The following is a 15,607-nucleotide window of genomic DNA, read 5'->3' on the forward strand; positions in this document are numbered from 1 at the left end:
TATATTATTTATAAAAAATTAGAGAATTAAGTCAAGGACTCTAGAGAATACACATTCCATATGGACAGATTAAACTGTACAATAGCTTCAAAAATCCATAAAGTTTTCTACACAGTGATGCGTGTAGTAAGTGCAAAAATACTGCAGTTTAGTTAATCCAAGATTTCCTGTTTTCCTGTTTCCTAGAAAAAGCAGAAGCTGCTGCATCTCCTGAATGGCAGAGGACTTCTCCTCCTGGTTTAGGAGAGGGTGCTGAGCCTTGAGGCGTGGAATTTTTCCTTTTCTCTGAAGTGGAGGATGCCTGAGACCGTGAGGTGCCGCTCCCTTTCCTCGTGGGCGGCGCTTTGCTGAGGCGCCCGGGCCGAACGAAGACTCCGTGCCGTGGCTTGCAGTGGAAGTACTCTCTGCCTTTCACAGTTCCATCGTGCTTCCCTTCAAGGAAAACGGATACAGAGACTAAGGATAAACTGTATTCTGCCATGGAGCTGGCGAAATTAAGCAAACAGTTCAGTAGACTCCCAACTGAAACAGAGGCTGAATATGTTATGCGAGTTTCCCTTACTGGAGGTGACGGAACTTTATTGACTGAGCAGGAAGCTGCAGGAAACTGGGGGCCCGGAATTATTTTAACCACAGGGAACCACGATCACCCCTGGTCTCTGACCCAACGTGCAGCTTACTGGGTTGGCGAAACGGACCCCATCTGCAGAGGGGAACCCACTGCCCTCAAAGGAGGCTACTCTGACATTGTAGTAAGTGTCCACAAAGCTACCGCACTGCAAGCCATTTATGACTGCCAGCTGTTGAGAGATCACCCTAGCCCTTGGACTCGTAACCTAGACTGGAACAGACTGAACCCTTTAGTCAGGGGGTTCCCTCAAGAGATGGAAGCTAAGGTGATGGACATGCAAGACAGAATTAAAGAAGGAACCCTGCAAATTACATGGACCGAACTGGTGAGGGAGTTGTTGACTTATGCCAAACAATGCTGTGAATTTAGTCCCTTGGGACTAGGCAGACTAACAGGCTTTCCTATGCTGAGGCAACTGCTGGGTTGCCTTGGAAACTATCTCCTCCTAATCAACAGAAGAAATCACGTGGTGATTGGATAGTGAGAAAGAAGGATAGGCAGGATAGGAGACCAAATAATTAATCTAGAAACCAACGCCCCGGAAGATCATGTCCTTCGTCAACACAGAATCAGGACTCGCTAAATAAGCTTAAAGATGATGCCAGACACCTGGGGATCTCAGATTCAGCACTGGACAGGATTTCGGACTCTTTGCTTTTACAGGAAATAAGACTCTGGTCCCAAAGGCCCAACAGAGATAATAATCCATCGGGAGGACCCCAGTCGAGGTCCAGCTCCCAGAGGGGATCAATGGGGAGACCCTCCACCTTGGGAAACTAGACAGCCCTCCTCCGGCTAAAAACAGTCTAACAGGCAGTGGAGGAGGGTATGAACACAGACATGATGTAAATACAGAGACAATGTACAAATAGTTGTTACTCAAGCAGATTCTAAAATTTCCCATGTTCCAAAGGACTGGCAAAATGTGTTATGACTAGCTCGAAATAAGGACAGAGATTTGGAACTTGCATGTCCTGTTGGGCCAAAACGTTATCCAGTAACTTTTGTGGTAGATACTGGGGCACAAATGTCTACACTGCAGGCTGATTTGGCTGAGCAGTGTGGCATTACCTTTTCTTCAAAACCAATACTCATAAGTGGTGCATTTGGTAATTGTTTTGCAAAGGACAGCATTGTGGATTTGGTACTAGAGATTCAGGAAGCAGCACACCCAGTGCTGGCTTCTTTGGATATAAAGGACATGTTTTTTCAGGTTCCCATCGATCCTGAGGACCAAGAATATTTTGCTTTCCCTTGGGATGGGGTGCAATATACCTCTACAAGGTTACCCCAAGGCTACAAACACTGGCTCATCACACACTTGCGCGTGAACTGGAAAATATTCCAGAAATAAAAGATAACTCCAAAATAAAAGTCTTATCAGTACATAGATGATGTGCTGATAGGGGGCCAGAGTGAGGAAGAGGTAAAAGTTGCTTATGATGCCATAATAAAGCATCTAGCAGACTTGCAAATAGAAATTCCTGAGGAGAAAATACAACCCCCATCCCAAGAGGTTAAGTTCCTGGGGATAAGGTGAAAAGGGGGAACCTGGAACATCCCCTCTGATACCTTGTCTCATTTGAGCCAATTAAAAGTGCTGTCCAATAAAAAGGAGTTACAGGAAATACTGGGGACTGTACAATATTGGAGAAAACATATTCCAGATTTCTCTGTGATAGCACGTCCTCTCTGATCTATTGAAAAACAATTGCCATTGGGAATGGGATACATCCCATGATGAGGCCCTGAGGCTATTATTATTGGAAGCTCGATCTTTTCAAACCCTTGGACCTCTCCACACAGAAGATCCAATAATAATAGAATGGGGGTTCTCAGCCAGTGCTTTGTCATATCAGTTTTGGCCACAGGGACCTAATGGGAGTACCCAGCCAATTGGCTTCTATTCTCAATCTTTTAAAGATTTGGAAACATACATTTGGCACATACAATTGTAGTGTTGAAACATGAATACCTTAAAAAGTCATGTATCTGTTCATTTTACAAAATAAACTGTCCTTCAAGCCAATTGTTTACAAAACTTAAAACTTAGCTGCCACAGAAACTTCTAGTATCAGTGTTAGTAGCTATTAAACTACTAAAACCATTGAAGATCTGAAGCATCTCTGTGGGGGTTTCATCACTTGCAGAGCATTTGACTTTTTCTGACCCCACTGAATTGAATTGAAAGAAAACTTGTGCTCTGTAATTAAACTTTTTTTTAAAAAAAATTAAATCTCCAAAAGCTACCAACAGCAAACCTATTTGAGAAGCAATGTCTGTTGTTAGTACTGCCCATGAACATACATGTTGATTTTTAAAAAATTATGGAAGTTTTAGGCTTCATCTGGTTTTTGAATCTATAAAAATGGTTTGATACCAACAGAAATATCACAACGCATTATCCTGCATAAAGTGAGAACAGGGCTTTAAGACAGTTAAAAGTCAACCCTTAGCAAAGTGCTCCTACAAACAGAAAGCCTAGAACTGGGTATATCAGATTCCAAGCCTATATGAAATTGAAGAGGGGTATTTCCCATGACTGAACAGTATGTGTGGTTTAGCTTTACACCAGATCACACTAACCTCACCAATAACCCCCCCACCATTGTTAGCCTTACCCAGCTGAACGTTGAGTTCAACTCCAACCCAGATTCCAGCTGAAAAATCCACCGTTCCGACGTATTTCACCGTGCCCATCTTACTACTGCCAACACAGACTTGCTCACCCACTGCCACCCAGCTAGGCAAGACGTGGGCTTGATCTGCAGAAGCGCCTTCTTCCCCATCGGAACCCTCCAAATGGTCCTTCTCAAGGAAATCATCCACAGGAGCAGCAGGGTGAGTCTCAGGGTCTGAGGTCTCTTTCACTGGCACAGAACACAAAGGGCTTTCCACAGCACCTGCGAGCCGGTCACCTGCTGGTGCTGCAGAGCCCACCTGGCCCATGTGTGTGCTCTGCTCCACGGCAGGGCCTTGGGGCAGCTCTGAGGAGCCCACTCCATTAGAGGACGCAAGGGAACACGGCTGAGGAGCTGAGGAATGGTCAAAGTCCTTCCCATCTTCGACGCCCATGAACTCTGTGAAGGAGTGGTCTTCTAGAATGTCCGTCGTGTGCTCAACGGTTGCTTCACGTGCTGGAAACTCAATTGCAGGGCAGGTATTTCTCCCCCCCGAGGAACTTAAAGCTGGGAATGATCCAGCTCTGGGTAACTGCTGAGAGTCCCCATCAGTGGCGTCGAGGGACAGTGGTACCTGTTCCATTAAGGCACTGGTTTCTTTCAGTGGTAGCACAGGTAACTTGTCTCTCACCAACTCCTTTTCTGACTCTCGACATTCCTTGTTGGAAGATGATCTTAGGTCATGTGCAAGAGATGGTCCCGAGGGATCGCTAGAGTCCAGCTCCCTCGTGTGCCCGGCCAGCTGGTCTGTGCTATCACTGCAGGGAACAAGCATGTCAGACAGCGTGGCGTTAGAGGCACTGTGGGAGAAGTAGCCACTAGTGATGCTGCTCGTGGTGGGGCTGCGGGATACCTCTTTCTCTAGAGCACGTGAACCCATGCAGTCTGATTTAGCAGAAAACCACTCCCTGTTCTCCAGGCTAGCATTGTAAACACTGAAGTCAGCAAACTCCTCCGGTACGTAAGGCCGGAAATTTTGAAAACTTTGTGGACTTAGTTTCTTATTAATGGCCTCCAACTCGCTGTCTTCCTCCTCGGAGTCCTGGAAAAGAAGAGGGAGTTGCATGGGATTAAGAACCTACAACAGTAAAATTTTCAAAATAAACTTTCCTTGGTTTGTTGCTTTCTGAAGGTGAAGACATATATAACCTTAATATTCTTTAATTGAAGAACAGAAGACAACTGTGAAAAGAGTTGCTGGGAACATAACCCATCTACACCGAGCTATTCAATTTTTTGAAAATAAAGTTCTAAATAGTTCAGAAAATAGAAAGCAATAAAGTTTGACACAAGGAATGCTCGAAATATGAAAATGTTATATGTCTACATTAAAGCCATGTATTACAAACTTCTTTCCCTCATGACTTACACTAATCAAACCTATTGAAGATATCCTGTGGAGCTAACTGACCACCTAAAATAAACATGAATATAAATGGAAGCAGCATTACAGGGTGTCCACTGAAATAATGAATAATATTATTAAAAACTACCCCACACAATGACATTTTCTATTAACTGATACCAGTGAGACTAAACTTTGCTTACCCCAGCTACCACCTGAACACGTTCCCCATGTTTGAAAACAAAGGCAAAAGGATCAAATATTACAGAGAGTCTTCAAGGAAGCATTTGTGCATGTACATGTACATGCTTGGAGGGAAATAATCAACCTGGTGGACCTTGGGGGTAGCTCCCTGAACTCCCCTTTGGTAGCAAGTGGTGATGCACTGTGACCAGACCACACATGGGGCTTTCAGAGCCCAGCTGAAGCTGAGGACTTCTGGCTGTCATGATGCATCTGAGGAAAACCCCAGCAACATGGTTATGATCCTCCTCCAATATAAAATACTTCAGGCAGGACTCTGCATGGATGCTTTTTATGTACTTAATTTTTCATAAAAATATTTCTTTATAGATATATATACGCATGTATAAACCTGTGTGTATATATACATACACATCTGTGTACATACACACATATCTATTAAAAATGGTTAGTTTACAGCAAATTCCTGCTAGAAAAAATATGTCCAGATATTTCCAGAAAAATGAAAACTGCTGAAGTATTCAAAAGTTTAGAGGAACTCAAGCACCTACTATTTCTCAATTCCTTTATCTGCATTATGGATTTCAACTACTGATCAAGGCAGATCCTGCTTGATCTCTCAAGTAGTTTGATGTTTTCAGAAACCTGCCATGGATCACCAATGGAAAAGGAAAAGTACAATACTTCACAAGATGACCAATGCACTGAGAACCAACACAGCAAGTTTAAGATAAAGATCCTCTTCAAAATGTTTCCTATACTTCATAACAGCCAAGACTGCTCAATTCACTTTGTATGACAAAGCTTCAAACACAGAGACAGCTTTGTTCAGTTGGCACATCAGAAGAATCAGAGAATGTCTGGTTTGGAAGGGACCTTTAAAGGCCATCTAGTCCAACCCCCCTGCAATAAGCAGGGACATCTCCTACTAGGTCAAGCTGCTCAGAGCCTCATAAAGCCTGACCTTGAGTGTCTCCAGGGATGGGGCTTTCACCACCTCTCTGGGCAACCTATTCCAGTGATCAACCACCTTCATATTAAAGAACTTTTTCCTAACATCTAATCTAAATCTCCCCTTTGCAAGCTTAAAGCCATTACCCCTTGTCCTGTCACAAGAAATCCTTGTGAAGAGCCCCTGCCCTGCTTTCTTGTAGGCCCCTTTCAGGTACTGAAAAGTCATTACAAGGTCCCCCATAACCTCTTCTCCAGAGAGAACAACCTCAACTCCCTCAGCCTGTCTTCGTATCATATGACTTCTTCCAGCCTGCCTTCCTTCAAATCAAGACTTACCCCAAGGGTAACTCTTCCTTGTTCCACCCTCTCCCTGGGGTGTCAGGGGCCTGGGATTCCCGAAGGCTAGTTCTGCAGATGAAGACTGAAATCTAATGCATTGAGTACGTTGGCCTTTTCCAAGCCATTTGTGACTAGTCCCCCTGCCCCATTCAGCAGCAATTAACTAAAACATCCTTGGATGTAAATATATACTTCTGTGACAAGATCTTTCTTCCTAACCTGGCGGTGTTTTTTTTTTTTCCCCAGTTTTTGTGTGATTTTAAAAAAGAAAAACAAAACCCAAACCTGTAAAGATGTTCTAAATGACTTAAATGCAGGTTAGAAGAAAAGTGATCACTACTTGCTATGGTCCTTTATCTATAAACAAGGTCCCATTTTCTTTCCCACCATGTTCAAGCTTATAGCAGACACAGTTCACTCATGCTACCCACACAGAGCGGCCTCTTAAGCTGAATCAAGATTTTCAATAATATTAAAATTTTTATTGGCAATGAGTATCTCGAGAATTGACACCTCTGCTTGTCTATCTGACAGATCCAACCAGATTTCAGAGTATTGATACTTGCTCTGGTAAAGGCCTGGCATCCTTTGCTTACTAGTTTTCACAGCTCTGCTTCAGAGATATTTCACATAGGGAAATTGGATGAAGGCTTTATTTTGCAATTATTTATTTCTCTGCAGAGGAGTGATAGTGTTATGAAATGTCCCACTAGATGACTGACATGATTTATATTACTGAAAAACCTTGTTCTTTAGATCAGAAATATGCAGGCAGTCCCTTTAAAAGTAAAGGACAAAATATACTTGCTTTCTTGGGACTATGAAGACCCTTCCAAGCACTAAAGCATTATGAAAAGCACCTTTTTTGCACCTGGGAGTATACCTGTTACTCATCCTTGAGGGATCTTTTCTCAGTTATTCTGTTTATTCCTTCCCTTTCACGCTTATTATTTGTGCAAAAGTTTTGCACTATGCAGAACCTTGTGGTTTGTTGTTTTCCAAATATTACAGACACTTGAAACCAAAAGGCATTTTCGTAACAGTTCTTTATTTCTCTGTCAAATTCAGCAAGATTCCTCACTTGACTGAAAAAAAAAAATAGTAGACACTGGGTCCCTGTTCAGAATTAGATGGGATAAGAGGTACTGTAACTGAGCAATGGCTCTGCAGACACACAGACACTGGTGATTTCATTAAGACAAGCTGAATAAGTAACCACGTTGCCAGCTGTGTGTTGTTTTGGGGTCACCTATTGTCTTAAATAAGAAAGCTAATGTGCAGAGCAGCAGTCTCATCACTAGAATGTGGGTTGTGAAGAATGCTGCCAATAGGTGAGGAGACATCACCTCCTGACAGACACAAGATGCCCCTTGTGGGGACAAGAATTATGTCTTTTAAAGGCTCCTCCTGAGCTTCCCAAATGTGACATTCCAGAACAAAGCATTGTCAGGGTTCTTCAAATTCCTAGGGGTGTAAGATACAGGGGAGAAAAAGAAGGAAGCCACCTTGTACTGCTCAGGCTACTGATGTAAATAAAATCCCTGAAAAATTGAGGAAGAAACTGCAACCCCTTCCTTGGGAAGTAACAGAAAGACTGTAATGAAAACCAGATTCAAGAACTGGTAACAGTAAGAATGTGCCAGCAAGACCTGGGAGAGAAGTCTACAGAAGTTGTAGCAATAACACAAGCAAAATGAGCATGAACACAGAGCAGCTTCCCTACAACTGCTTTGTAACCAACAGCGTGTGGTTAAAGGGTCTGAGTTTTCAGATCCTTAAATTATAGCTCTCAAGTAACCTCAGAGATGCCAGTTCCCATTTCACCAATTTAAAAATCAGTACTACTTAGTGGTGGTTCAGATTTCCTCACTTGTGAGGAGGATTTGCTCTTAGCCAAAGCCCCCCTCGACGTGTTAATTACAGGCAGTGTTCAGCTACGCTCGGTAGGAACACACTGCACCCAACCAGAACGTACCACACTGTACTCAGCTATTAGAGTGGATGCCCTTATCTCCTGCTGTTTCAAAACAGCTGCAATATTAAATGCATGTGGAAGTGCTGTCTAAAATTTTAGGTCTTATACTCTATTTCAGGCCAATTGAATAAAAATATTGTTCACTGCTTTTTTTTCCCCTTCTTTAACATATTCAAGAAAAGTTAACAGATCCCAGAGAAAACAGCCAAACATCATTCCTATGCCTACTCAAATGCAGAACATTAATCCAATTACTAGCTTCCTGTATGTTTAGTCACTTTATTTCTATACGTTTTTTACGTGCTGTAAAATGCATCACACCTGAAGTGACACTGATCATCCAGTGATTAATTAGGAGTATGAAGGTCTGCACCTTAAAGCAATCATTTACAGGACTGATTGATAATGTGAAAGGTTCACTATGAATCAGAGAGAGAACCAGATGAAGTTTCATGCAGAGCTGTGACTCTGCCCTAGTGTAATCTCTGAACTCGTTCTGACAGCACTGTTCATTCCAATGTGTGACATTTATACTCCAGCCTACTTAAAACCTAGGTGTGGCTACAGCTCTGAAAAATGTGGGGTGGGCTGGGAAGCCTCTATCTTACAGAAGCTTCTTTCCTAAAGTGAAGGGAAAAAAACCCCAGAAGCCATCACTTGATAACCTGGTGCCACAAGCTGGCAGGGTTGTGAAGTAGCTGTCTCAGCCTCCTCTGCCTACTTCCTTGGTAGCCACTCAAGTGTCTATAAGGTGATCAGACAGGGGAGTAGATCCAAAAAAATATAACCTTGTGGTAGTCCAGTCATCAGCTGGATGGATCAGTTGCCTTGATCTGACCTCCTAGGCAACCAAACAAAAAGCTGTGCTGATGGTGAGGGAGAAGTCAGAGCAAAGGTAGGAGCAAGCAGCTGAGAGCTGAAAGAACAGCTCTTTCCAGGGCCCTGTTGGCTACAGAAGGCTTACAGTGTTCAGTGAATTACTTCCATTGTAACTGGAAAAGCCTGGTGCACCACGTTGCCATCTTCCAGCTCTGAAAGCTTCTGCTTATCTTTGGAAAACAGCACAGGCAAATGCCTGGGTTAATTCAGGGCAGGCACAGGGTGGGACCTGTTCTTACTCAAGGGATTAGAAGTGCCCTGAAGTTGCTATGGAAAATTTTGTAACTATTTAGTTTCCAAGGGATGCTTTTCAACCCACTAGAAGACTGTCTTCCAAATACCTTCATGGTATTTGCACAAGTGACTCGCTGTGAGTCAGCCACCTTATGGAAAATTAACCTGAGAATAAACCAGCTGCTATGCAAAACCAGCAGCCATGCTTCAATTACAGACATCAGAACACTCAGGATACCTTGGTATAGCACCCTACAAAATCACATTAGAAATCCAGAATAGGTTTTTTAATAGCTTGGTGATATGGTAGGAATTAAAATAACTGTTGAATAGGAAGAATCTGTCATTAGCACTTTGAGGTAAAAGAGGCCTATAAGGGTTACAGGAAATAATCTGAAGGTTCTAAATTTTAAATCTAAAACTCTGATTAAAGCAAGTATTTACAGCCATGTTCCACAGCCCAAAAACTCAGTTTGTCAGAGAGCAGAGATGATGATACACCTTTTGTTGAAGCAGCAGTGAGAAGAAGATTTGGCAGGTGCAGATTAAAATACAAGCCCTCCACCTCAATTCACCTCCTGGATTACAGTGAAGACAGGCTGCAGGTTAATTAAGAGCAGCAATCTTATTTTAGTCATATTACTTCCACATCAGGCAATGAGAAGCTTTTCCCCACACCTCAGTGCATGATTACTTACACCACATGGGATCATTCCATTTACTCTGGGGTATAGTCACAAAATCTGGGTAACATACAAGGTACGTTAGAGTGACAACAACATGGTTCACTAAACCACCATTTGTGCCCTCTAAAAGGTGGAGCCTCCCCTCACCCACACACCCCACAAGACAAATCACATATAAGAAAAAAAAAACAAACCTGACCCAGACCACAACACAAACCAAAAAAAACCCCTCAAACTGCAAAGTTCCAGTTGAGTTAGTTCCAATGACAGATGGTGGCCTTTGCAAGCCAGGCATGCAGCTGTTCCTTATAACTGTTAGTTACCATCAGCCACAAGTGATTGTATCCACACAACACCTTTTTTCTGCTGAAGTAGCATCATAAGCCCACCACCAAACAGCCCTAAGCCCACCACCAGGCCTCATAACAGAAACCAGAACTTACAATCTTCTCCTCAGGCACTCTATTGCTTTCTAGAGGCATGCTGCTGGCGTTGCTTCCTGAAGGCACAGCACAGCCAGCGCCATGCACCTGAGGTGGAGGCATGCTCTGCAAAGGTTAAGACACACAACACATCACACAAACCACAACTCTGATCTTGGTGCTAAATGTCTGCAAGCTAGAGAGGCATTCAGGCATGATGGAAGTGGAACACCCGTGCTGGTGAAACTGGAGTTAATAGATAGGGAAGCTCATGCACTCCTCTCAGAGTTTTAAGTTGAGGAATAAGTCAGAATTATGACCACCCTAGAACACTCTGTCACAGAATTGGGTTTTAGCTAGGAAAAAATCCAACATCTTGCTGAAGGGAAAAAAAAAAAAAGAGTAGGTTACTGCTGGTTTAATATACAACAGAAGGACCCTGGTAAAGGAGAAGACTTACCAAGATGTGAAAAAAAAACCCAGGGTTTCAGGTGAAAAAAAAAAACAAACCAAAAACTCTCCACATATAAAGAACAGTGATTAGTTTTAGGAGATAATTACGAAATTCTATTGCAACAGATGCATGCTGCAAATGATTGGCCAAGTACACAAAATCACTCAATCTCCTTTAAAAAAACAGGTAGTTTTCAAAGATTACCTCTTGACTAAGCAGAGGGCGGCTTTCAAGTGGGGTCTTCCTTTTATGTTCCTCTTTCACTGGCATTAAGGGCTTGAAAAACTTTGGTGGCTGAGGAGAAAATGCTTTAAAAGGGCTGGTCATTAAAGCATGGGAATTCTCTGCTACAACACCTAGGTAAAAAAGCAAAAATACTGTATTTCAGTTCTTTTGATCTTGACTGCAAGTGCATAATTGAAAATAACTGAAGGTTAAGCTGTGCCTTTGGCAAGTTGCTGGCTACAAAAAAAGTCAATATTTTAGTATTCAACCACTGGCCCCAGCCTGAGATAACACAGAGCTCAACGAGGGGAGACTGTGTCCCTCTGAGAGGTCTGGAAACAGAAAGGAAGCAGAGAATAGCAGTGTCTGCTTCCACTGTGCTGAAGCTCCAGCATGTCTCCTTTTCATCTTGGTCATAAACCAGTGGGAAGTGTCCTTGACACTGGAACTGACAGCCCTTTGCCTCCTGTGCCTCACCAGACCCCTGCCCATAACACTGCAAATCCTGCCTTGGGACCACACCAGCAATCCTGCATGACCAGGATGATCAAGAAGGAAATCACAGGCAAGGGAAGGGATGAATCAGCTCAGTCCCACTCCACTGCAGCAGTATCTCTACCTGTACTCCTGATCAAGACCAGAGAGTTACAATTTGACCTGGAGAAAATAAGGCACCTGTGACACACTGACATGGCAGAGCAAACATCCAAATCATGTATAGAACTTGCAAAAGGACCCTTCCCACTTTAACAAGAGCAGCTAAATTTTCAAACTCATAAAATAAGAGCAGCTCTTCTTTTTTTTTGTGTGTGTGTGTTTTCTGTTTTTATTCCATTGTTTTGACTCACATCTAGCTTGTTCTTCTGCTCTCCTCTTTTTTTTTTTTGGACACCCCCAACTTCTCATCCTTTCCTGGACATCCTCATGCATTTCCCCCTTTCTCCCCTACTTCCAGATTATGTTTAGCTGCTAAAGCAAGAAGCCAGATAATGCATTTAGTAAGAGAAGAGCAATGAGAATTTAATCTTCAGTTTAACACAGTAATTTTAAAAAAAACCACTGTCATTATGCATATGCTTTAAAGTTACACCCACCACTGCCATCTTTGCTCTTGCGAGGTGACTCCCTGGGTAAAGTACCATAGCATGAGACATCTTGATAACTGGAAGAACAGTCAGACATATCTAGGTGACTTTCAGACCAACCCTAAGAAACAAAAATACATAAATATGCATGCTGATACAGGCAAACACAGAAAAAAAACATAAGTAAACTCAAAGGTAGGTATTGTATTTTAAAAAAAAAAAGGTGAAAGAATGTCAAGTTACTGACTTAAGACAATATTCTGTCTCAAATGGATTGTTTAGAAGCTAATTAGCAATGAAGCATATTAAGTTTTGCTGTAACTTCCTCTTCTAAAATAGCAGGTTTCTACAATTCTAATATGAAGAGCAAAGAAGGATGAGGATTATTCAAAATAATACATAATTAGTGCAGCAATTTGAAGACATATTATGTCAACATGGTTAAAACTACTGTTTTCCTAATTCTTTCAATTTTCAGATACATCTTGCTCCAAGGGGGGGGGAAAGCTGAGAATGTGTGCCTTTTGTTGGCACATTTACCTACCTTATCATCTTCATCACAGGCAGAAAGATCGAGTCGGCTACAGGATACCTACAGAACACCAACAGGCAGAATGACAAAATGCCTTCCTTTTATTTGTAAAATGTAATGCCTTGCAGAAGCACTGTGAGCATTTACTCCTGGTAATTTTCTGTTGTCTCTTTTCAGATGAATTTATTTATAAAGACAGCTATGTTTGTGCTCTATGAGCAGGTGGTAGCAGAACACAAAATGCACACAAAATAGAAATTATCTATGAAAAAATTTAAAGGACTTGGAAGTGAAAGTCTCCTGAACAAGGGCAGCTGTCATCCAAAATGGATATTCTTCCAAAAGAGTTTTGAACAACCCTCCCACTTCCCTGTCAATTTCTTTATCTCCTAGGAAGGACAGTTGTGGGTAGGGGTTTCCAAACGACTCATTTTCATTCATGAGAACTTCCCTACAACTTGGCTAGTCCTAGCTCAGAACAGTTATTACCGTATCGCTTTGTGCAAGCATTACATCAGCACACAAACAGCACACCCCTGGCCCCATTAGTGTTAATATGATATAAAGGGTCCTTACATGGTGGACATTTGGAGTGCTGATGCTTCTGCGGATGTTCCTGGCTTTGGTGGAGAGTGCCTCTTTGACTGTGACTGCCTGTGTGAGGAAAAAACATGCTAAACATTGCCACGGTCTCCTCGCGAGAAATGATCGAGCAGAACAGAAGCTTTTAACAACGTGGCTAACAGCAAACAGGGCTGGCATTTACAAATCTTCATATACACACAAACCCACCAAAATTTGTGCCTGAAATCCATTCTTTGTGCCCGAAATTCATTCTTTGGCTCCTCAGGTTCTGCATATGACACCACTGCCAGCTATAGCTACTAGAGCTGTCTCTGTTGGAATTCTCTGTTTCACAGAAGTAACTAGTCTTCCATTTATGCACCCAATGTTCTCCAGAAAACCCCCAAACCAAGCCACCACTAAATATTTCTGAAAGATGACCATCTCTCCTTGAATTGTCAGAGCTCCTTGCCTGCCTGAGGCGCTCGAGGCTGAGGATGTTCTCCACCTGCAGCACCCCACGTGTGTACTTCTCCATGTAGGTCTCGCCGTCAGCCGCCCCTTCATTCTCGCTCCTCGCCGCCATCAGCGCCAGGGTCTCGCGGTCCTCGATCTCCTCCGTGGCCTAAACGACAGGTCAGGCTCTTCAAGTTTTTAAAAATTAAAGTAGTTGGTTTAATCTATTCATTCACTTTTTTTAGACCACCTCAATCCAGAGTATAGGAATCAATAATCCTTAACTTAATCAGTAATCACAATCAATGAGCCAGGACTTTTTGATGCGGATGTAAATGACACTGAACTAAGAAGACATCATGCTGGGAGAAGTTTTGCACATTTGCCATAGTCAATGTACCTGTAGAAATAATGCACACATAGCCTGAAATCACCTATGTTAAGAATTAACTAGTGACAATTTTTTAGGCAAGTAAATGCAGCTTCCTTCCTCGAGTTTAAATTTCAAGTTCTACTGCATAAAAAGTGACAATTACGTGGTGATTGAGTATTTATATTTTCATTTGTCCAGGTTGTTTACCTTTAAAATAAATTTTCTAAGCAGATTTACAACCTGTACAAGCTTCCTCTATAAAAAGCAATTTCTATTTCTGCAAACTAATTTTCCCAGCTATTCCATTCTCACTGACCTGAACATCCTTTGTGTACCCCCCATGTTCTCTCTGCAGACACTGAAATGATTTCAGAAATAGCTCTGCTACAAGAACTCAGTTAAACATGGTAGAAGAGAAAATAAAATCCCTACTGTTTTCAACTGTTTAAAGATAAACATGATCTCACCACTGAGCTTCGGGAAATACACTTTGGCAAGCTGCCTCCCCTGACAAGGCAGGACATTCACTTCTCTATCAGCATCACCCACTGCAGTAGGTCATTCTGTTCCTTTCCATGAACTGAACTCAGAAACGTGGTCTCATTTACCTTCGGTATATTGGATACTATTTCATAGGTCACTCCACAGGCATAATATATATTTTTCAAGGATATTCTCCTTTTCAGGCTCTGGGTAAAACTCTAGAAGCAAAGTAATTTTCCATTATTGTTTTGATAATGATTATTTATGACATCCTAAGAAACAAAAAGGTCCCAATGCAAACTATTCTACTGCAAATGCACATCTTTCAGGACCATAATTTAGTAAGTTCCTTTTCAGCATTAATGATCCTTTAAGTATTCCTTACACTTAGTACACAATTCTATGAAGTTCCAGCAGTAACAGTTTCCTCCTGTTTTGCACTTATGTTCTATCCTGGTGTGGTAACTTGTAAGGGTCAAACTGCCCGCTTAAGAAGTCTCTAATGTACAGATACAACCATTTCTTATTTTGTCAGCCACCTGTAAACAGGTAGAAAATTCCTTTTGCAACAGGAAAGTATAACTCTGTTTTATAGCCATAACTAAAATAGTACCCAGAGTTTTCACTGTTTTAATCACAAGCTTACCATGCTTCACCATCAGGTTAGTTAGCCCTCAACATCATTAGCTGTAAAAGCTTTCACCTAATAAGGGATTTTAGGCAAACCAAACTAGCAAAGGACAATATGCCAAAAGCAAAAAGCCATGGAATTCAGCTGCTTAGCAAGTTGCTTAGTAATACAACAGCTGTTTTGTGCTCCTTCCCCCACTGCACTGCAAAATCTGAGGCAATTCTGAAATAACACTTTTGGTCTTAGTCATCTGGGAAACAGAAAGGAACATGATTTCAGAGAGCACCTCACTGACTGAACCCACAAAGCAGCAAAATGAGGGGAACAGCAACCACTCTTTTGGCCAAATAAAACACCCTACCCAAAATCGTCAAGTTGAAGAGGGTAGAGAATATACAGAGAGAGGGTAGTGGTGAGAAAAAAAGCTTAGTTTGTAATAACAGAGAAAGTAGCA

General features: G+C 42.1%; 1 protein-coding gene across 1 annotated transcript in view; it reads right to left on the reverse strand.

Moving 5' to 3' along the window:
* Window positions 1-148: 148 nt before the first annotated feature.
* Window positions 149-15,607, reverse strand: part of KIF13A (kinesin family member 13A) — a gene marked incomplete at its 5' end in the record, with an annotated part of 62,256 nt that continues 46,797 nt past the window's right edge. The window contains 9 exons of the mRNA XM_008940752.1: window positions 149-432; window positions 3,253-4,354; window positions 10,372-10,476; window positions 11,009-11,160; window positions 12,124-12,235; window positions 12,659-12,706; window positions 13,223-13,300; window positions 13,683-13,835; window positions 14,648-14,740. Of these exons, the coding sequence (XP_008939000.1) occupies window positions 149-432; window positions 3,253-4,354; window positions 10,372-10,476; window positions 11,009-11,160; window positions 12,124-12,235; window positions 12,659-12,706; window positions 13,223-13,300; window positions 13,683-13,835; window positions 14,648-14,740 (2,127 nt within the window). The remainder of the gene's footprint in view (window positions 433-3,252; window positions 4,355-10,371; window positions 10,477-11,008; window positions 11,161-12,123; window positions 12,236-12,658; window positions 12,707-13,222; window positions 13,301-13,682; window positions 13,836-14,647; window positions 14,741-15,607) is intronic.

The sequence above is a fragment of the Merops nubicus genome, unplaced genomic scaffold, assembly GCF_000691845.1.
Source record: "Merops nubicus isolate BGI_N331 unplaced genomic scaffold, ASM69184v1 scaffold2555, whole genome shotgun sequence".
NCBI lineage: Eukaryota > Metazoa > Chordata > Aves > Coraciiformes > Meropidae > Merops > Merops nubicus.